General features: G+C 38.6%; 1 protein-coding gene across 26 annotated transcripts in view; it reads right to left on the bottom strand.

Moving 5' to 3' along the window:
* nbeaa (neurobeachin a) overlaps positions 1-24,250 on the bottom strand; it is a 1,045,297-nt gene that overhangs the window by 536,440 nt on the left and 484,607 nt on the right. For all 26 annotated transcript variants that reach the window (XM_069891655.1, XM_069891654.1, XM_069891651.1 and 23 more), the window contains 4 exons: positions 21,468-21,549; positions 11,049-11,172; positions 9,218-9,410; positions 5,269-6,282 (listed from right to left, as the gene is read on the bottom strand). In XM_069891655.1, coding sequence (XP_069747756.1) covers positions 5,269-6,282; positions 9,218-9,410; positions 11,049-11,172; positions 21,468-21,549 — 1,413 coding nt within the window. The remainder of the gene's footprint in view (positions 1-5,268; positions 6,283-9,217; positions 9,411-11,048; positions 11,173-21,467; positions 21,550-24,250) is intronic.

Genomic DNA, 24,250 nt, shown 5'->3' with positions numbered 1-24,250 from the left:
TTCATAATGTGTTCTATTTATTTAGCATTTGCTTGTTAAAAATATGAAAAGTGAGTAACAGCAACAATAGTATATATTTATTTGAAAAATAAGTATTTCATTTCAACAAGTATGGATACATATAATATTAAAAAGATGCAGCAATCAAGAAACTCTACCAATAAATCAAACTCAATCATCAATACTCATTTGAAATAACGTATCAAATTAAAGATTTGAAATGTTGCAAATCCTATCTTATGGCACATATTCATATTCTTTTAAAGCTATAATGTATGAAAAATGCATGGCATAAAGCTTCCATAAAATTAAATGCCAAAGTTGGAAAATCAAACAGAAATTGGATGATACCAATTAAGCCACTTTTTGAGCATATGTTTTTTTGTTTTTTTTTAAACTTTATTTAAGATTTTATAACATGAATAACATATAGGATTACATTAAAAAAAATTAAGAATAAAATAATAAAATTATAATACAATATCAGTAATCTAAATAAACTATACCCTCCCCAATAATTGTTACACATTAATAACCCAACTCAAATTAGTCCAACCCTCCCTTTCCCCCTCAAAATAAAGAGTGAAGAATTAATAAAGTTAATAATATATGAGAAAAAAACCCACTTACAAAAAAAACCCAAAAACATAACCGATTAAAATACTAACAAAAAGAAAAATAATTAATACTAAAATATCAGACTTAAAAAACATATTTAAATCAAACTTAAATGCATATATTTAACAAACAGAGTTAAGATGAAACATATATTTAACTCAAACTTAATATAAAAAATTAGTAAAGTTAGTAACATTATCTATCAAAAATTCTTAAACAATAATCAATTCTTTAAAAAAAATTGTAGCTTGAAAAAAAGATGAAAAAAAAAACTTTCTCTATAGAGATAAACCTTCATCAAATATCAACTAACTTCACATCTATCATCGTATTAGTCACATAAACCACCATCTTAAAACAAAATTCAAACCTCATTAAGCATTGTACAATTCAATTTTAGTACTCTTCCAACATTTTTCCCTTTTACTCTTAAATAGTTATCCAATAAAAGCTCCAATACCACATTTAAATATCCCCAATCATTACGTTAAAATTCAGATATACTTTTTGAGCATATGTGAAATTTTTCGCCTACTCCTGTTCCTACTTCCTATGTTCCTAATGATGGCTTTCCAGTGGCATTGCCAGTGGTAGGTGAGATAAATTTCAATTTATCAAAAGACCATTCCATTTTAACAGGATTCAACTGATTTTTAAACTGCACCATAATCATTATTTTTTTTAATTTACAGATAAAAGGTATATTTTTTACATTCATTCAAGAGATGTGGGTTTCACAGGCTGAGCCAGACCTTATTGCCCATCATTAATTGCCCTTGAGAAGATGATGGTGAGCTTCATTTTTGAACTGTTGCAGTCCTGTATTCCCACCAAACTGTAGGAAGTAAATTTCAGGATTTTGATCCAGCAACATAAAAGGATGATATTTTTCAGAGAGGATTATGTGTCGCTTTGATCACTACTTGGAGATGTGAATGTTACTTGCCACCTTTCAGCCCAGGCCTAGCATTTGGTTGTGGACTGTTTCATTAAGTGAGGAGTCATGAGTGGTACTGAACATTCTGCAATCATCACTGAACATGCCTACTTCTGATCTTGTGTCAATTAGAGAAAATAACTGAATCTACAACCTTCCTGTAATGAGGCAACCAGAATGGAAGTTAATACTCCAAGTGTGGTCCAACCAGAACTTTATGGAGCTGGAACACTACCCCTGGCTCTTGAAATCAATCCCCAGACTAATGAAGCCCACACTCCATATGCCTTTTTCACCACCCTATCAACTTCTATCCTGTCTAATCATTCAGAAGAGAAATGGCCTCTTGAACAAGATGGTATCGATGGCACATAATACACATGCCTTCATCAGTGAGTACATAATAAGATGAGACTAGACAGGCTAGGATTATATTCCCTGAGCAAAAGAGGCTAAGAGCTGACCTTATTGAGGTTTATAAAATCATGAGGGGCATAAATAAGATAAATAGCCATAGTCTTTTTTTGCCTCAGGAAAGAAAAATCTAAAGCTAGAGATAGATTTAAGGTGTTAATATAAAGATTAAAAAGGGACCTGATTGACACCATTTTTTTCACAGAGGGTGGCGGGTGTATTGAAAGAGCAGCCAGAAGAATGTTAAAAACATATACAACTCCAATTCTTAAAGGAAATTTAGAGGGTTGTAGATAGAAATAGTTTCAAGGGATATGGGCCAAATCCAGGCAAATGGGATCAGCTCAGGAAGACATCTTAGTCAGTGTGGATGAGTTGTGCCAGAGGGCCTGTTTACATGTTATATATAACTCAAGGACTTTAAAAAAAACCAATTACAGTGACCATCAACCATCCCAGTGCCCAAGAAGAACAGTATGAGCTGCCTCAACGTCTATGGCCTATTAGCTTTAACATCTACAGTCATGAAATGTTTTGAGAGGCTGGTCATGGCCAGAATTAACATGTACCTAAGCAAAGGTCTGGGCCCAATTGCAATTTGCCTATCGTCACAATTGCTCCACAGCAAATGCAATATCGCTTGCTCTTTTGTCAGACCTGAATCACCTCAAAAAAAGCAACTCATACATATGGCTGGACAGCTTAGCCTTCAACACCATTCGTCCCTCAGTCCTGCTCAAGAAGCTACAAACTCTAGGCCTCTGCACCCCACTCTGCAACTGGATCCTTTATTTCCTCACCAGAAGACCACAATCAATATGAATTGGAAATAATGTCTCCTCCTCAATGATTATCAACATAGATACACCTCAAGTATGTGTGCTTAGCTCACTACTCTTCTTATTATATACCCCTGACTGAGTGGCCAGACACAATTGAAATACTATCTACAAGTTTGCCGATGACACCATGGTTGACAGCAGCATCACAAACAGGAATGAGGAAGCATACAGGAGGGAGATAGATCAGCTCATTGAGTGGTGTCACATCGATAACCTTGTGCTCAACTTTAGCAAAACCAAACATTTGATTGTGGACTTCAGAAGGAAGTTTGGGGAACACAACTCAGTCCTCATCGAGGGCTCAGTAGTGGAGAGGGTCAAGAACCTCAAATTCCTGGGTGTCAACATCTCCGAAGATCTATCCTGGACCCTCCATGTCAATGCAATCACAAAGAGTTGCCAGTGCATATTACTTTGTGAAATGTCTGAGGAGATTTGGTATGTCACTGAAGACTCTCGAAAACTTCTACAGGTGTACCGTGGAGAGCATTCTGGCTGGTTGCATTATTCTCTGGTATGGAGATGCCAACACACAGGACAAGAAAAAATTTTCAGAGGGTTGGTAACTTGGCCTGCGACATCACAGGCATCAGACTTCATTAAGGACATCTACAAGAGGCGGTGTCTTAAAAAAAATACCCTCTATCCTCAAGGACCCCCACCACCCAAGCCATGCCCTCTTCCTCTGCTACCATTGAAAGGTACAGGAGCATAAAGACGAGCACCTAGTGGCACAAGGACAGCTTCTTCCCCGCTGCCATCAGATTCCGAAATAATCAATGAATCAAAGACACTGTCTTACTCTTTGTGCATTTTAAACATTTATTATTGTAAGGTGGTTTATATAAATGATTGCCGCAAAACAATGGATTTTGTGACTTGTCATTGACAATAAATTCTAATTCTGATAAATCTATTGGATTGTCATAAAAAGTCAAAATTTCCAATGCCTTTTGTAGAAGGCTTTTCTAATACAATTTGGCAAAAAGAACTTCTGATTGTTCCAGTAAGTCATTCAGTTGTATCAAAACACAATGTTACAACATAATAGTCATAAAATCAGGATAGACCTTCTACTATCAAACTGGGCATTATATTCAAACACAAAAAAGTCATGCAGATCTCAGGCGATCTTCATTGTCCTGTCAAGAACATCTTGAAAAGTGAAAGATTTTGGACAAGCTGCAAAATATTCTGACTTGACAATACATTGACATTCCTTCATTTGGTCCAAAATGATGTTATAAAATCAGAATTACAACTGAATTAAAATCAGGTTCATTGTCATGAATCTGTGTCACAAAATTTGTTGTTTTGTGGCAGCAGTATTTTGCATTACAGGTGCAAAAATTGCTATAAATTGCATTTTCATAAAAACACCGCAAAAGAAGAGAGTAAAAAGTGATTTTCTCTCTGTGGTTCATTATCCATTCAGAAATTAGATGGCAGAGGGGAAGAAGCTGTCTTTATAATGTTGGGTGCTCGTCTTCAGGCTCCTGTATCTCCTTCTTGATCGTAGCAGTCAGAAGAAGGCATATCTCGGATGGGGAGAATCCGTGATGACGGAGGCTGCTTTCTTGAGACACCGCTTCTTGTCGATGTACCATAGAATTACCTGAACCAGAAAGTCTGAAGCAGTTAAACACAATCTGTTAAAGGAATTCAGTGGGTCAAGCAGCATCAGTAGAAGAAAAAAGAATAGTTGATGTTGTAAGTTGAAACTCTTTATCAGGGTGGGAAGGACGAAATAGAGTCTGCCTTCTCAAGCTTCCTAACCTGTCTCCTTTACACTAGCTTTTCTCAGTCCTGATGAAGTTTCAGCTAAGAACAGTCATTCTTTTTCTCCTACTGATGCTGATCGAGCTGCTGAGTTCCTCCAGCAGTTTATGTCATCATCTCCTGAAGAAGGACAATTATGGATGGGGAATAAATCCTTGCCTATCAGTGATATCCACGTCCACAGACTAAATTAAAATATATTTTGGAATTATTGGAACCTATATCCAATAGAATAATACTTTTTTAAAAATCAAACTTTGGCTAACTTTATTGAATCTTTGTTAGTCACTTAAAACAAATCCTGTTTGTGCATTTGAATTTTTTTTCCAGTTGGTTTTGCTATATACTTAAAAAATTGTCAACAGATTGTTTCAAATGAATTTTTCTAAATTACAAATTAACTTTTGTGCCATACAGAAGGCAAAGTAAAGATTAGACTTTTGCAAAAAGCAACAGAAAATAAAGTTCACTAATTTTGGATGTTATAAAACTTATACAGTGATTTCAAACATTGCAGGCCAAAGGCTACTACTGAAGAACACAGCAAGTACAAATAGATACATAAATATTTCTGATAAAATAAAAATGACTTTCATTAGAAATTTGATTAAAATTATTGTGAAACATTTATAATCAATAAGATGAGAAAAGTGTAGGATCATCTTGTTTTAATCTTACCTGGGTTGTAGCAGTGGTTTGAATCTTTTTAATTTCCTTTCCTGCTTCTTTTCCATCATCTGATCTGTCAGTATCAGATATTGTGCTAGAAGCATCTAAGTTACCAACAGACTTTTTTGAAGGCAGTTCTGAATCAATTGGTGCACCAATCATTTCTGCATATGCTTTTGGAACGATTCCTTCTGATTCAGTCAGGATACACATTTCTTCCAAATTGGTAGAGATTTTAAAATTCTTATCTTCACTTATAGGTTTTGGACTAGTATTATCTGAATTACTAGTCATATGAGCCAAAAGTCCAAGGTGGTCATCACTAGCACTGGTATGAATTTGGTTCTCTGATACATTTGGAATAGAAAGATTGTCAGCAGAAGGCAGCTCAGCTATTAATTTTTCCTGATGGTTTGTTGCTTTATCAAAACTAAATGAGGTACAATTAACAGGCTGGTCATCCTTTTCATCCACTAAAGATATCAATGGACCACTGTCTCTTTGTTCCCTTTGTTGTGACACGGAGCTGTTATTAATATTGCTCTGAAGTTTCTCAACAGCAGAAGTGTATACGTTGTCTAACAGTGATTCTACTTCTACCAGATTACAATTTTCTGCAGCTACTAATGTTTCAGGTGACAGATCCAGATCATCAAGCTTTACTTCAGTGGCATCTACCTTTTCAGCTTTGATGTCCACCAAGAGATCATGAACCTCCACATGCCCACCCGTTGTTGATCTGTCTGAATTATCTGCTCCATTACCAGATATTCTTGCTTCAACTAAGAGATTTTTGGAATCTGTGTTGACAGGGTAGTCTATTTCACTCTCTGGGCTTTGAGTCTGGCAAACATCTTCAATTTCCCTGATCTCTATACCTCCTTTAGATCCAACTGCTTGAGATGACAGACCAGAGATTGTACTGACACTTCCTTTTTTCCCTTTTTTAATGTTTTCTTCTTCTTGTCTTTGATATTCCTCATACATCTTGGCCAAATATTCTTTGTGAGCTTCATAAGTAACCTGCACAAATTGGTAAGTCAATTGCAATCAATTGTAGTTTGAGCCAAATATTTCAGGCAAAATTGAAGCAAAACAATTTGCTGGTAATACAACAGAAAAATAATATCTAAATAATAAGTGAAAGGATTTGAAAGATTATCTGCAAAATACTTCTGTTAAATAATCGTAATTTTAAAAAATCAACTGGAGCTGAGAAAAACACCATTATTAAGTTGAAAGTCTATGATAATGGGTGTCAAAGGATCAGTGCTGGAGCCCCAACTGTTCAAATTTCCTGATGATACAAATGTGTAGCAGTGTAGATTGAAAGGAAAATGCAGAGAGACATCTAGGGTTACATCCATGCTCACTGAATGGGCAAAGTTATATCAAATGGAATCATAGTATGAAAAAATGTGAGGTTATTGACATAGCTGAAACAAAAATGAAAAAGCAAAGCAGGTATCTTAATTATTTTTATTGGGGAACTTAGAAGACGCAAAACCTAAAATGAGGCTGTCAAAATGTCAATTAAAATTCGTTAAGTGGCCAGGAAATCTGATTCACAACTAGATTGAGCCTGCTGGAAGCTAGAAATGCATAATTGTGTCCTCTGGAGGAGATCATCTATAACCTCAGAAACAGGTAGGATGTATTTTCAAGGATATAGAATTCATACCTTAAATACTTTTGGGTACATCTTTAACCATTCCCCCTCCTGTCTCTTCCTCCTTTGTGCTCGCTGTGCCCAGGATCCTAAGATAAGTCAGGTTATTTGTCCCTTGATGTGAGTGCGGTTTATCCTAGATAAAGCCAATCTATTTTTCTTTTTCTTTCTCTTTTCTTTCATTTTCTTCTTTCCTTCTTTCTTCTTGTTTTTTTGGGGATGGGAGAGTTCCTCTTATTTTGTTCTTTCTCCCTATTATCTTTCTATTATCTTTTTCTCCCTTTGGTTCAACATGGACACTGAATTTGCATTTTTATAGTATTATTGTAATTTTTCTTTCTTTATAATAATTGAATCATTTTTTGACTTTTTTTCCCTCATTTTCTTTAATATCGACATGCGGATCAATATTTGTATTTTGTTAATATTATTTATATTGATATGTTTCTTTTTGATTATTCTTCATTTTGACTGCATGTGGATTGAAAATTCTCAAAATAAAATATTCAAAAAAATTGTATATGTAATAGAGAAAATGGAGAATGGAGCTAAATGGCCTATTCCTGATATAATTTTATGTTTGTACATTAAAACTGAATATTCATAAATATAATACAGACACTGCATAATAAATCTGATTTCAACTAATCCAAACATCAACAATATCTGCAAACAATTTTGTTCATGTTTGTGCAACCTTGAAACTTTTCTGAAGCTGAAGCACTAACTTAAAATCTGTTAACTGCAGAATAGTTTCAAAGACATGATTTCTGTTCACTGAGATGGAATAAAGTGAGCTCAGAAAAAAGATTACATTTGTTTCTCACACATTATGTGTAGTAACTCTCGAAGTTAAATTCATTGCTGCTGTTTATGAATTAATATTAAATTGTCATTTTAATACCAAAGTAAAAAACATTGATTGTGGTTAGAATAAATATTGGTACTGAATCTTTCTTCACAATCCCCCCAAATCTTCAAATAAACATCTACCCCTGTGCAAAGATAGAGCTTCCAATCATGAGATATTCCAGTCCTGATGATTAACTTGTACTGCATTCATTAATTAGCAATTAGTCATCTTTTGTTGCAATAAGATTTTGTATTTTATTTCCAAATTCTTACCTCACATGTTGTATAATTCTAGAGAAAACTGAACCATGTATTTGCTAAATCCATACATGCAGTGGAAGATAAATTCAATTAATATAGATTTTTATGTGACACCCCAGTTGATTTAATGGTATGCCATTGCATCTGAACTGATATTGCAGGTGAGGCAAATAGAAATTAAATTTAAATTAGACATATAGCATTGCAGCAGGCCAATTCAGCCCTACTAAGTTGTGCTATCTAAATTACACCCCATTAACCTGCATCCCAGTACGTTTTTGAAGGGTTGGAGGAAACAGGAGCCCCGGAAAAAAACCCATGCAGACATGGGGAGAACATACAAACTCCTTACAGGCAGCATGGGATTCAAACTCAGGTCTGGTCCAGATAACTGGCGCTGTAAAGGCAATGTGCTAACTGCTACGTCAACCGTGGCACCAAAATGACCAAAGATTGAATATATCATCTTGTATCCTTTCTGCAAAATTTTCAGTACACATTCAAATCTAACAGAACTGTATATTTTGTGAAATTATTGGCTAAATTCCAGCAGCTTCACAGGGAATTGCTAGCATTTAGCTGGGTAAGTGAAAGAAAACTCTGGCCTTCAGCATGATTATCTGAATTCAGAACTTCAAAACTTATGCAGGGGAGTTTAAATCTAGCACAGGCTTCATGAGCCATTCAATTCAAAGGAGATATCACAGCATGTTTAAACATGCTAAGTATTTTAATTTCTTAATTTAAAATGCTTTATAACATTCCGAACTATTCCAAAAAGCTTCAAGTTAACAGTTGAGTGGAGGACATGACTGTGATTTTAGTTGGTTATTTTGTGAATGGGTAAAGTCAGCTTTCTGGATGGAGTTTTTTTCTGGACTGTTCACATGATCAAAACCCAAGTACCATACAGGTTTCTTTTCAATGGTGAAGGTTTCAAATCAAGTTAATTAATAATGAAAAGTTATAATAAAGCTGATTCCTGTTCTTAAGTTGACAATAATCAGGAAATAGCCATGTTGACAAGAGATAGTTTTTCTAAAATTTTTGATATTTAACTGCTATTGTTAACATTGAACTGCACTTTATGGAAGAATATACACATTGTTTTCTATTATTTAGAAATAATTGCATATTAGTTATTGAGATAAAAATCAATTGCCAAATGAATCCTACCTTAGAATGCGCTATTGAGAGAGTATCAACCCAAACACGCCAGCCTCCCCATTCGTATTTAATTGCATGGTAGAGAAGGATACGGAATATGTTGTACACCATTTCTGTAATTTTCTGTTCATCTGAACATTTTGGATTTATATATCCAAGAGAGAACATCCAGTCTTGCCAAACTGAACACTGCAAGAGGCATCTGGAAATAAATACAAAATGGGCACATAGCATAATTAACCAGCAAAATAAATGTGCTCTTATAATGTTACAATTATCATCTACTTGATTAGCTCATACACACAATTGCATTATTATACAGAACCAGAGAACAACACTGCACAGAAAACAGGCCTTTTGGCCCTTCTTGTCTGTGCCAAACCATTACTCTGCTTAGTCCAACTGATCTGCAGCTCCACACCCCATGTACGTGTCCAAATTTTTCTTAAATGTTAAATTGAGCCTGCATTTACAACTTCAGTTGTCAACCCATTCCATACTCTCATCACTCTGTGTGAAGAAATTTCTCCTCATGTTTCCCCTTTCACCCGTAACCCATGTCCTCAAAGTGGTATCTCACCTCAGTGGAAAAAAAGCCTTCTTTCATTTTCTCTATCTATACCCATCATAATTTTGTTTACCTCTATCAAATCTCCTCTCACTCTTCTACGCTGTAGGGAATAAAGTCCAAACCTGCACAAAAAGAACAATCCTAGGAGAACTACAAATTTCACTAAAAAATACTTATTGAGATTTAACATGCCTGAGCCTCAGCTAGGCTTCAGCTTTTTTTAAAAAGTGGAAAAAATGACCTTGCATAACTTCAAGAATAATATTGTTGAATCAGTAGTAAAACTGATTGAAATACTGAACAGAAACATCATAAAGTAACTTGTGAAAATATAAATGTGGGTATGATGGCTCGTGATCAAGTGATTAAATGATTTCTCTTAGACAAAAAGGTAAGATTGGAATTTTGCAAAATGGAGTGGAAGACTGAAAATACATTCAGAAATAAATCAGGAAAAAAATTGTTTCTAATATACAGAAGGTTCAAGAAATAGCCATTGATTTCTGCAGTTTTCATTGTAGAATGTTAAATTCTACAATGTTAAATTATACAAATTGTCATTTGTGCTTTATCTCCTTATTACATGCAACTCTAAAAAGACTACAGGAAGGACATAGTGATCAGAACCAGAAAAGTGCTGATAAAAAGAACTTGAAAGGTTAGGGGGCAGTGGATAATCTATTGATGGATAGAGAAGGAGCTATAGTACTTTGCATAATGCACAAATGTAAGGGAGGAATTTTAATTGAAGAATATTCATTAAGTTTCATCAGTTATTTCATAAGTTATTTCAGAGTTATTTGATTTAGCACACAACAAAAAAAAACACAAAGAACTAGGCAAGGCACCATTTCAGGACATGATTGTGGAAGAATTACCTCACCTCACATATAGAATCATAGCTTTTATCCAAAATACAACAATGTTTCCTGCAAACATCATTTTGTATGCTCCTCAAAGTTTATTTATATTCTGTGTAGTGACATATTGAAATGTGTATTGTTAGATACTGAAAAAGATAACAACACACCCAGTTGATGTGGCTATTGAGTGCTCTAAGGGAAGTGGCTAATTCTGCATTTGGATGATCAAGGAAATGAGGAATCAAAAGAAACTAAGAGTAAACATGAACTTATTAATATAACTCTTTAAATATTAAATAAATAAATAAATAAATAGTTTTTTTGCTATTTTTATATATATATATATCATCTATTGAAATAAAAATGCATCCATAAATTAGAAAATATATGAACTTTTTCAACATACCTTCTGTTTTCCCGACTATTACTGAACAGTTTTATCATATCTGACAAAAACAGTCGTCTAACTTCCATCAATTCATTGCTTGGTGTCGAATTTTTCAACAAAGTGGCAACTACCTTGAGAATCACTGAATAAAAATACATTATAGGTTAGAGGTGAAATTCCATACAAATAAACAGGAAGTGATTTACAATTTTACTTGTAATGGGCAAGCTATTCGTAGTCCATGGAAAGCATCCATATGTACAATACTATTTGTCCTTGGATCCAAGTTAAATTAAATTAGTAAGATGTCATTGTGAAAAAAGTGATCTTTGGAAAGTCTACTAATAGAAGCAATTATATCTTAAAGACATTCAGAAAAAATATTAGAAAAAGTGCTCTATCAGATCATATAACAATACTGTATAGCAGCAGGCACTGCACACATAAGTCTGAAGATGCTTTGATTGTAATAAAAACACAAAAATGCTGGAGAAACTCAGAAATTCTCGCAGTGTCCATAGGAGGTAAAGATATATTACTGACATTTAGGCCCTGAGCCATTCTTCAAAGTTGGAGTAAAAAGGGCAATATCTGTATTAAAAAAGTTGGGGAAATGGAAGAATGGGAGGAGAAGAGAACACAGACAAAAGATGTCAATTGGATAAGATGACAGAAGAGAGGAAAGGAGAGAATTGATTAGGGTAGGGAAGTTGTTTTTGGCTCTGTTAAAGGAGACAGAGGGAAAAGAGTAGAGAGAGAGAGTAAGAGAGAGAGGGAAAAGGTGACTTAGGGAAAGGTGGGTCGGGGGATGTTAATGGAAGCTGGAGGTTGATGTTAATGCCACCCTGATGGAGGGTGCCCATGTATAAGTTTATAAGGGCATCACTTAGAGGTTAAAAATAAATCCCATCTCATACAGGTCTGCAAAGGTTGCCTGCTGCGACTATGCCAATTGTGCCCCATTGAATCCAACACAGTTGCTGGAGAACTTATCCATATGTTAAATTGTGTCCTGTTGAAATGACCCACAGACAGAACAAGAGATTTAACTAATTATCTTGAAATTGACATAGATTGTCAGGTGGAGACAGCATTGATAGAAATCACACGAGAAATGTCAGGATACTTTTTGCCACAATGAACAAACAGGAACAGAATCATTCTTCTAATGGGACAAATTAACATCTTATAAAAAGGGTTGAATTTGTCAGGTGCTCAAGAAGGATTCCTGACATAGTTTGTGATCCAACTGTTGAGAGGAGAGACCGTATTGGATTGAGCACTGGGTAATAAACCTGGTCAGATGATAGACATCTCAGTGAAGCAGCATTTCAGTGAACGAGACCGCAATTGCCTGAGCTATGAACAGGATAAAAGCAGTCAAAATGGGAAAGTATTTAACTGGGGAAGAACTAATTACAATGTGATTGTGTAAGAACTAGCGAGAGTAAATTGGAAACAGATGTTCATAGGAGAGAGCACAGAACTAATATGGAAGAAGTTTAGGGACCACTTTTGCTGGGTTTTGGATAGATTTGTCCCACTGGGATAAGGAAAAGATGGTAAGAAAGAAGAATTGTGGTGGCTTGTAAAGAGGAATAAGGAAATATAGATTTAGGAAGCAGAAAACAAGAAGGCCTCATGAGAATTTTTGGTAGCCAGGAAAGAACTTAAGAAAGCACTTAGGAGAGCTTGAAAGGGGCATGAGAAGGCCTTGGCAATTAAGATTAAGGAGAAGCCCAAGATGTTCTATGTTTATGTGAAAAACAGAAGAATGACAAGAATGAAAGTGGGGGGTGTGAGGGCATTCTGGCTGTGACATCTGTCATCCCATTGATCGCTAGGGATGATTCAGCTGGCTAGGTGGGTGTCATCCTTCCCTCACAGCTCCATGTGCATCCCTCCTGAAGCTCAGCGCACGGTTGCAGAGGATGGCTCCCTAGAAGAGGACCACTCCACCAGTCTAGGGTATATGACATAGCTACTCCCCTGCTAGTCTAAACCTCAAAGAATGAAAGTGGGGCCGTTACTGAATAAAGGAGGCAACGTGTGTCTGGAGGCAGAGGTTGGGGAGGTCCTAAATGTAGGTCTTCAGTATTCTTAAGAGAAAAAAGAACTTGATCAGGGTGAGCATGGAATAGAACAGGCTGATGTGCTGGACGATGTTGAGATTAAAAAGAGGAAATGTTGGATCTCCTTAAAAACATTAAGATTGATAAGTCAGAAGTAAAACATGAGCATCTTCAGATACCATGGTTGAATTAAAAACACATCTGGAGAAACTCAGCAGGTGAAGCAGTGTCCTTTATATAGCAAAAGATAGGAATATGGATCTAAGAAAAATAGAGGGTTATCAATAAGCCTAGTAATTTCTAAGGTAGGGATATATTTTGGCACAACTTTGTGGGCTGAAGAGGCTGTATTATGCTGTAGATTTTCTCTGTTTCTATGCTCTGGATTCCTCCCACTGTTCAAAATGCACAAAGGTTGTTGGTCAATTTAAAAATGTTAAAAATTAAATTTGAAAATGAGTAACCAGTGAAAGAGTGTTAGTGACTGAAGTGACAGTCTGCATAGAGTGCTGGAGAACAAAGATGAGGCCTTCTCATCCTCTTCTCTGAGATGGATATCTTGGTTGGAAAATTCAATAAAAGGAATGGCAAAATTCTAGAATGTTATCATTAAAAAGGTGGTATTGGTTGATTCAGTGGTCTTAAAAGGTAGATAATTCCCCGGGTCTGGCTCGATATATCTCATGCTATGATGGAAAACAAGATATAGCTGGAGATTTGACAGATTTTTCATTCTTCACTGTGCATAGGGGAGGTGCAGGATAACTTGAAGACAGCAAATGCAGTAGCTTGAATTATTCCATGAGAGCAGCTTAGATAAACCAGGTAACATCAAAATCCAGAAATAACCCTGTGCACTTTAATTCACCACAGCACTCCTGCTCTGACCTTTCTGCCTGTGACCTCCTGCACTGCTATTGAGGCCCACAGCACACTCAAGGAAAATACTTCATTTTCCTTCAGGAGTAAGTATTGCATTCTCAATTGTAACTGTTTCTTTCTGTGTAAATCAGAACTAGTCATTTTCGTTTGGACTGTTTTCTCTTTCTCTATTTTTATAATCGAACCTGATCTACTGGCATGGCTGACAGCTTCAAGTTCAAGTTTATTACTGTCATACAACTGTAAAATACAACTGGACAGATCGACATTCTTCGATCCTCAATGTAAAAACATGTAAATACATAAAGATATAGCACACATATTTACAACAAAAAAAGTACATATACAAAAATACATAAATATTGTTAAATAATAAGTTTCTCGGAGAGATTGTCTAAGTATTACCTCAGTCATTCAGCAGCCTCAGTATCTCTGGAATAAGCAGTTTCTTAGCCTGGTGATTCTGGCTCTGATACTTTTGTTTCTTTAATGATGGGTTAGCTGAAAGATGCTATGTGCAGGGTGGTAGGGGTCCTTAATGATTTGACAAGCTCCTTTCAGAGAGTGATCCCGGTATATTATGAGAATGGGGCGGGGGGTTGGGGGGAGGAACAGGGGAGACTCCAGTGATCTTCTCTACTGCTCTTACAATCTTGAGGATTGACCTCCAATCCAATGCTCTTCAGCAACCATACCACTGTGAAGCAGCAGCCTGGTCATTCTCAATAGAACTCATGTAGTCAACAGGTAGGTGGCTGGTAGCTTTGCCATCTCAGTCTTCTCAGGAAATGCCTTCCTGACACGTGAGGAGGTATCACTCCACTACAGAATTGTTTTACAACCAGCAACACATAACACAGAAAAAGTTTAATCTGATCCTAACTACTGTTGTATTTCTGCATTTGATCCAACCCTGTCAGAGGCTTTCTTTTTTTTTCTATCCATCCCTCTGCGAATGAAAATTAACTTTTCTCTTGTGAAAACAATGCTGGAGAAACAGTGTCCTTTATATAGCAAAGGTAAAAATACATAACCAACATTTTGGGCTTGAGCCCTTCAAGGAATAGAAAAATGTCAGCAGGCATCTAACAACAGAGTAGCAGAGGAGGAGTGGTCGCAAGGCAGGAGGTGATAGGTGGAGAAGGGAGGGAGGGGACAGCAGTGATCAAGGGAAGAAGGGCTGGCTAGGTGAAGGGAGGGGGAAGGAAAGGGGGAGGGAAGGGAGGAGGGGGAAGGGGAGAGCAGGTTAGCAGAAATGGAAAAGTCGATGTTAATCCCATCTGGCTGGAGAGGGCCCAGAAGGAAAATCAGGTGTTGTTCCTCCAATTTGTGGGTGGTCTTAGTGGGACAGAACATAAGGGCATGGACAGATGTGAGTGCGGGAGGTCTCTGTCACTGGTGTAAATGAAGTGAAGGTGCTCAGTGAAGACTGATAAGTCCCAGGGGCCAGACGCAATACACCCCAGGTTGCTGTGAGAAGGGAAGAAATAACTGGGGTATTGGCTATCCTTCCTGGCCACAGGGGAGGTGTCAGAGGAGTCAAGAATGGAAAATGTGGTCCCCTTGTTTAGAAAAGGTACAGTAATATGGAGAATGAAGTAAAGCACAAAAGTCTGCAGAAGTTGAAGTAAAAACATGATGTTGGAGAAACTCAGCAGGTCAAACAGTGTACTTTATATAGCAAAAATAAAGATACATAACCAATGTTTCAGGCTTGAACCCTTCACCAAGATAAGATAGGGATAATCCTGGGAATTATCGACCGGTAAGACTTACATCAGTGGTGTCCAAACTATTGGATAGGATCTATGAGCAATGAGCACATGAATTTCTGAAGAAAGGTTCATGCATCATAAGGGTAATTAAAATTTTGAGGAGGTAACAAAATAAATTGATGAAGGAAGGGCGGTAGATGTGGTCCATAGGCCCTTTCAGGTGGCCTGAACACCCCGCTGTAAAGCCGCATAATCTCCCGCCCCCCCCCCCCCCCCCCACCCGCGGCTAAAGACATACTCACCTGGAGGTGGCAGAAGAGCCTCTGAGGCACCAATGCCAACCCTTCTCCGGGAGGGATAATTGGCAGAGCACAGCACTACGCTGACACTGTAAGTGGCTGCCTGGGGGCAGGCTGATGGCTCCATCAGCCCGCGACCGAAATCCCCTCTGCCTGACAGCCCCCGCCCCACGATGAAGGGGAGGTCAGCAGGGGTTGTAGGGGGAGGGGAAGTCTGCAGGGGCCATTAGGGCTGGGGTGGCTGTCAGGGCAGGAAAGGTCTGCGGAGGATGTCGGGGCAGGGGCGGCCGGCGGGAGACAACGTGGCAGGGGCAGCCAGCAGGGGATGTCGGGGGGCAGTCATTGCGGGCTGTGACAGCCTGGCTGGCTGCTCCTGCACCGAGGCTGCTCTCTGCAGCTCAAAATGAGGTATAGCAATGACAATCTTTCCTACCCATAATCCCCCATGCAGGTGGAACTGCTCTGTGTTTCCCTCAATAGTTCCAGCTGCATGGGGGATTATGGGTAGGGAAGACAGCTATTGCTATGCTGTGACACCAGTCACCCTGCCTCCATCATATCTGGAGGTGCTACGAGGCACCTCTGGATATGAATAACCCCTTTCAGGTGGACCAGTTAATGCTGTAGCAGCCTTTTAGGGCTGCCATCTGAAAGGAGTGTTCACAGTTTTAAATCCGCTCCTGTCACCAGCCTCAAGGTGGAGGGTCCACCTGAAAGGGCCTTATATGGATTATAGTAAGCCATTTGACAAGATCTCCCATGGGAGACTCGTTCAGAAAGTCATGAGGCATGGGGTCCACAGAAACTTGGCTGTGTAGATTAAAAATTGGCTTGCATTTAGAAAGCAGAGAATAGTAGTGGATGGAAAATATGCTGCCTGAAGGTCGGTGACTAGTGGAGTTCTGCAGGGATCTGTTCTGGGACAACTGTTCTTTGTGATTTTTATAACGACCTAGATGAAGATGCGGAAGGATGGGTCAGTAAGTTTACTGCTGATACAAAGGTAGGAGGAGTTGTGGATAGTGCTGAAGGTTTTCGTTGGTTACAAAAGGATATAGACAGGATGCAGATTTGAGCAGAAAAGTGGCAGATAGAATTCAATCCGGATTAGTGAGAGGTGATGTATTTTAGAAGGTCAACCCAGAAGGCTGAGTACAGGGTTTAATGGGTGGAGACTTAATAGTGTGGATGATCAGAGGGACCTTGGGATCCAAATCCACACATATCACAAAGTTGCCGCACAGGTTGATAGGATAGTTAATTTTTAGTTTATTATTTAGACATACAGCATGGTAACAGGCCACTTCAGCCCACTACTCTGTGTCACCCAATTTACACGCTATTAACCTACACTCCCAGTATATTTTGAACGGTGGGAGGAAACTGGAGCCCTTAAAGGAAAACCCACACAGATACTGGGAGAATGTCCTTCTTCTTTGGCTTGGCTTCACGGACGAAGATTTATGGAGGGGGTAAATGTCCACGTCAGCTGCAGGCTCGTTTGTGGCTGACAAGTCTGATGCGGGGCAGGCAGACACGGTTGCAGGGGAAAATTGGTTGGTTGGGGTTGGGTGTTGGGTTTTTCCTCCTTTGTCTTTTGAGGTGTACAAACTCCTTAAACAGCACGGGATTCGAAGCCTGGTCCGGACTTGATAATTGGCACTGAAAAAGCATTGCACTAACTGCTTCGCCAACTGTACTGCCCTACGCCAACTGTGCCATCTTTGGGATGCTTGGACTTTTCTCTTTAGAGTGAAGATGGATGAAAGGAGATTTAATAGAGGTCTATAAGATTCTGAGTAAGTAGACAAGGTGGTCAGCCAGTGCTTTGTTCCCAGGGCAGGAATAGCAAACACCAGGGAACATCTCTACAAAGAGAAGGGGGGAAAGTTTAGGGGAGGCATCAGGGATAATTTTCTTTTCATAAGGAGTTGTGCATGCCTGGAATTTCTTGCCAGGGATGGTGGAGGATGCTGAAACATTAGGGGCTTTTAAGTGACTATTAGATAGGCACTTGGATGAAAAGAAATAGATGGTTACAAGGTAGGAATGGTTTAGTACTTTACTTTGGTAGGAATATATAGGTCAGCACAACATTGAAGACCGAAGGGCATGTACTGTGCTGTAATGTTCTTTGTTCTCTGTTCCATAATTACTAAAAACATAGCAGGTCAGATAGTGTCCCTGAAGAGAGAAATTTAGGTCACTGACCTTTCATTAGAACTCGTTCATGCACCATTTTTAAATCATGGAGATCATTCTATGCCAGTGTGCTGCTGTCTTTTAAATAACCTTGATAAAATCTGTGTAAACTGGTAGTTTCAGCCTAGTTGCATACAGTACTAATCTAAATTAATAGGATACTCCTCAGAGCACGAGTATCCTATCCTTCCTGAATACTTTGTATGCAGGAGATAACACCTGCTCATGACACTTTTTGAGTCAACTTTCTGTCATTGCCAAAGAGAAACACAAAAGCTACAGTTGCTGCAATCTTGAGCAGCCATATATTCCTCTCTCTCCACCTGTATGCTTTTGCAGAGATAAATGTCTCAAGATTCCCTCGTTCACTCCTCCCTTCACCCCCTTGGGCCCTTCCCACTGTAACTGCAGAAAGTGCAAAGCTTGTCCCTTTGTTTCCTCCCTTACCGTCATCCAGGACCACAAACAAACCTTGCAGCACTTTATATGTACACCATCCAACCTCATTTACTGTATTTGGTGTACTTAGGGTGGAGTCCTCTATTGGTGGGATCAAACACAGATTGGGTGACTGCCTCACTGAACACACATGTTCTGTTGGTGGGACAAAACTTGAATTTCCTGTAGTCAACCATTTTAACTTCCCCAACCATTTGTCTTTGGTCTCATCCATTGTCTGGGAAAGGCCAAATGAAAACTTGAGGAACATGTCATATTCCTCCAGGATAACATTAAATCTAATGGCATGAAAACTGATTTTTAAAATTTGAGGTTATCCCCATCCCCATCCAATTCCACTCTCTTCTATACCTATTGTATGTATTTATCTCTAACTCCAAACCCTCCTTCCTGATGGTTTCTCCTTCTTCCTGTCTCTCCACCTTATATCTTCTGTCCTATATCCTATCATCCCATAGCTCCTCTCCTAGTTTCTTTCCCCTTTTACAAATTTAATTTCACCTTTCTAATTTAATATTGATAAACAGTTCTGCCTCGAAATGTTGATACACCATTCTGTGTATGCTCTGACCTGCTGATTCTTCCAGCAATTTTTGTCCGCTTCTATTATTGCAATTTCATTATATTCTCAAATGGTTATATGTTCCTGTAGTTTTCTAAACAGATGTACAGGTATTCCCTAGTTACCTGGCACCACCTCGGGCCCCCAGCAAGAGTGGGGACGACAGCATCCTGGCAAGAGTGGGGAAGTCAGCCTCCCAGCAGGGTTAAAGGAGTATACTAACTGCAAATAATTTTATTTTTTTAAATGGTCGTATGTGCGGATGGTCGAGAGTCAGGGAGTACCTGACTCAGGGAATACCTTCATTCATTTGAACATCAGTCCTGCTGTGTTCATTAATCTAATCTTGCCTCTTCTTATTATTCTTAGACTTCCATAACATCTGCATTCCTCAATCTCCCCACCTGCTAACCTATTGCTTTAGTTCCCACACTCCTGACACACTACTTTAAATCCTCCCTGCAAGAATATTGGTTACCTCCAGATTAGGTCCAACCAGTCATTCGCGTATACAGCCCACATGCCTTGGGAAGACAGCTCAATGATTCAGCCCTCTCTCCAACACTATCTTTTTAACAATGCATCCAACTGTACTATCTTCCAATTTCTTGCTATTATTATAACACTAGAGGTTCTGCTTTGTAACTTCCTATATATCTCCTGAAATTGTCTTTGCAGGAACTCATCCCTTTTCCTGACTATATCATTGGTACCATGTGGACCATGACCTGTGGCTGCACACCTTCTTCTTTCATATTGTTCCATGCCTGCTCAGAGAACTGAAAGTTCACAGTCCGTCCGGTTCAGGAGCAGAATTTCAAGTACTATCATGCGCACCTCTGAGTTGTGCATTCAGCCCACTCCTTTCACCCTACTGACCCACAAATGCACAGCCAGATCCAGCTCCAAAAGTGTTCGTAATATGGTGCGAGAGTAACAACTTGAGTCTCAACTTGCACAAGACGAAGGAGATGATCGTGAACGTCACGAGGACATCACAACCAACCTTCACTACATATGAACAACTCTGTAGTGGAGACAGTGGAGAGCACCAAGTTCCTTGGAGTTCACCTAACTAGTGACCTAACATGGACACACATCTCCTCATTTGAAGGTGCCACAGTGACTGCACTTCCTGAGAAGACTGAAGCGAGCAGGGATACAGACCACTATTAAGTCAACCTCCTGTAGGAGCTCTATCAAGAGTGTCCTGGCCGGCTGCATAAGTGTGGTACAGTTGCTGCAGAGAAATGGATCAGAGTCAATGAATAGGATCAATGGCAGAGAGAATCATTGGAGTTTCTCTCCCCACCCCCATCGACACGATCTACTGGGATCTTTATCTGAAGAGGGTACCCCAAATCATTAAGGACCCCTTCCACCCTACACACAGCATCTTTCAGAGCTCCCGTCGGAAAGAGTTACAGGAGTATCAGAGCTAGCTTCTTCCCACAGGCAGTGAAAATGCTGAACGACCAAATGAACTACTCACAGTAACCATCCGAGACCCTCATTTTCATGAAACAACATTTATTTATTTATATGAATACTTGTCCTATTGTTTGTTTGTAAGTGTGTTATGTCAGGTTGTATGTCTGCTTGTTTTACACCGAGAACACTGTCTTGTCAAGTTGTACTTGTGCAATCTTGACGACTTGATTTGACCTGACATCCTTGACCCTGGCCTTATTCCTATCTGTGATCTTGACTATATAGTCTCTTATCATTATCTCTCACTTGCTCTTCAACCTTCCCAGCTGTACAACAGAGCAAATTATGCTGTAGCTGATTTGGTCCTACTATTGCTTTCCCCTGAGAGGCCATGCTCCCGAATGATTTCCAAAACAGTACATTTGTTTGAGAGGTAAAGAGCCATAAGAATTTTAGGAACTTCCAATCTGACCCTCCTGCAGTTACCCATGCATTCTGGCTAAATCTCATATGTGTATATCTCCTACATACATCACTTTTAGTTTTGTGTATGCTCCACAGTCAGTCTAGTTGTCACACAACTAATCCATGCAATCCCAGAGAAGCTACAGTTGGACATACTTCTTGCAGACAAAGTTGTCAGTCACTTGACCACCTTGATCTCTTGCAAGAAGAACTGTTACTACTTTAGAACTTTTTCCTTTTAACCAATTTCCTAGCTTCCTTCTAAGCCTTCATCAATGGTGCTTCACAGTGGGATTAAAAATACCTCCAATAGATTGTTTTCAGAGATGAAAAGAAATATGTAGACTTACTTGGATTTTGAATTTTAACTGCTGAGTCTGGTTCCAGATGAGGCTTGTGAACAACTTGAGTGCACACTTGTTCAGTTAAAATCTATAAAAAGCAAAGTTGAAAGATATAGAGTATATTCCTTCACACAGGGGCTAGTGGCACCTCTTTGTATGCCTTTATAGCAGGCAAGAGTTGATGAATGTTGTATATTACAGTGAAACCCTTGGTATCCAGCACTTATGGGGATTGGTAGATGCCGTATAAGTAAATTTTTCAGTTACTTGTGATTGCGTCTTGCGTGATTGGTGAACTAACGATGAGGAGAGCCAATTATAAACCCGTATTTTTTACCTGTTTATCTTCCACAATTTTTTTACTCGTTGCTTAAGGCTACCGGTTGCTTGATTTTCACATAACAGGGGTTTTACTGTGTTGCAATTTGCGTAAGAAATATTGATCTTAAAATCTTATACAACATCCAAGTACCTACTATTTTAATAACTGTGTCAAAAATTTGATAAAAGAATCATAGTAAAGGACATTAGAACTCCAGCACATTTGTGAATTCCAACTAGTGTATAGTCCCAGTTCAGCTAACTGTAATAAGAGGCAATTAGTTCTAGCTGGTTGCTAAATTAACTGAGAAACTGGAATAATTTGACAGCAGCACCTTGAGGATGTGTATATGCATTTAATGTTGCTGTCAGAAATAAAAACAGAAAATGCTGCATATACTCACCAGGATAGGGCACATCTATGGAAAGAGAAACAGTTCATGTTTCAGGTGTGTGAAGGGTCCTTACTCCAAAACATTAACTCTGCTTTCTTTCCACTGATGAGGCCTGACCTCAGAATCAGAATTTTCAGGATCAGAATTTATCATCATGAACATGTCATGAAATTTATTGTTTTGCATCAGAATTACAGAGTAAATATTGCTATAAATTATATTTTAAAATAAATTAGTGCGAAGAACAGGATGTGAGGTAGTGTCTGTAGTTCATTGTCCATTCAGAAATCTGATAAGCTGTTTGTGTACCGTTGAGTATTCATCTTCCGACCCCTGTACCTCCTTCCTGATGGTAGCTGTGTGAAGAGGGCATGGACTGGGTGGTGAGGATCCTTGAGTATAAAGGCCACTTTCTTAAAACTCAGCTTCTTGTAGGTGAGACCTGCTGAGTATTTACACTATTTTACATTTTTAATTTAGATTTGAAGCATCTGCATTTATTTTTGTTAAAAGTTCAAATTTATTAAATACAACCCAACAAAACAGTGTTCTCCAGTCCTTGATGCAAAACACTGCAAACACACATACAAATGATACACATGCACAATAAGCATATATAAATATTAAAATCAATAAATATTATTGTTAAGTAAATAGTAGAGTCATGGAGGTGTGATGGAATATTTGGGAATGTTTTTAGGAGATAAATTGGTAAAATTAGAGTAGTTTATACACACTTTAAAACAGATCTTATTTGAAATACTGAAGAATTCATATTCAGTGACTTTATAGAAACTATGGAGAATGCTATGCTATTTCACAAGTAAGGGCTAATTGAAATGATGTCATGAAATAAATAGGCTATTGTCTTGGAAGAGCCAGGTTGTCTGTTTTGGACCTTTTTGCAAGGCTTTTGATCTCTCTGCAAAGGGGTCACTCAGAGATCACTGAGAGGTTTGTTTACCTAAAAGAACAGATGGACTAGAAGACTGACTCCTATTGTTTGCTGGAGAAGGAGGGGATTTTTGCAAGTGGGAGAGAGAAGGACATGCTGCTGGCAGTTTTGGAGTCTGAGATAGAGAGAGACACAGCTGAAACAAGTCAGGAGAAGCTTGTTGGAACTAAAGCAGAAGCTCCAGAGTGGCGGATGGCTGGAAGTGCTATCTGTCTGATATTTCTCTTGGAATAAGAGGAACAGAAAGAAACTCCTGTAGTAGCCTGAAAGAAAGAGGTTATCATCTGGAGAACCCTGATGGGGCAAGTTTCATCAGCAAGACATTGAGGTGACTAATGGTAGTACCTCAGTTGTGAAAATCCTTGAACAACACATCTCTCTGCAAACCTACAAGAACCTTCCCGAGTGGTAACCTTTCGAGCACCAAAGCCTGGTGAACTTTATACATGTTAAATTCTGTGCACAATATAAGAATTTCCTGCAATGAGTGAACTTGAACTGTGAACCAAAGAACTTTCTCAAATTTACAGACACATCACATACACGTGCGTTTAGAATTAGAAGGGGGTTAAGTTGGGTTAGTTAATAGTGATAAGTTAAAGTTTGATTCTGTTTTCATGTTTAAAGATAATGAAAAACAATTTTTGTTTAAGTAATTATTTGTCGTGTTGAATATCTATTGCTGCTGGGTTTTGGGGTCGTAATAGATGGTTTGTATGAGCATTTCATCAGTCATTCAGCAGTCTCATTGCCTTTGGGAAGAAGCTAGTTCTGGCTCTGATACACCTGTATTTCTTTCCGATAGGAGTAGCTGGAAGATGTTTGGGGTTGTCACTAATTTTGCAAGCCCCCTTTGGATAACGATCCTGGTAAATCATGTCAATTGAGGGGAGGAGGACCTGTGACCCTCTCTGGTGCTCTATGGTCACGTGCATTAACTTTCAATCTGATGCCCTACAGCATCAGTACCACACTGATGCAGCCGGCCTTGACGTTCTTGACAGAGCTCCTCTGAAAGATTGGCAGCATAGTGGCTGGTAATATTGCCCACCTCAGGTTTCTCAGGAAGTGCAGTCACTGTTGCGTCTTCCTGACAAGTGATTAGATGTTGTGTGTCC

Source organism: Narcine bancroftii, chromosome 7, assembly GCF_036971445.1.
Source record: "Narcine bancroftii isolate sNarBan1 chromosome 7, sNarBan1.hap1, whole genome shotgun sequence".
Taxonomy (NCBI): Eukaryota; Metazoa; Chordata; class Chondrichthyes; order Torpediniformes; family Narcinidae; genus Narcine; species Narcine bancroftii.
This window is presented reverse-complemented; position numbering and strand designations above follow the sequence as displayed.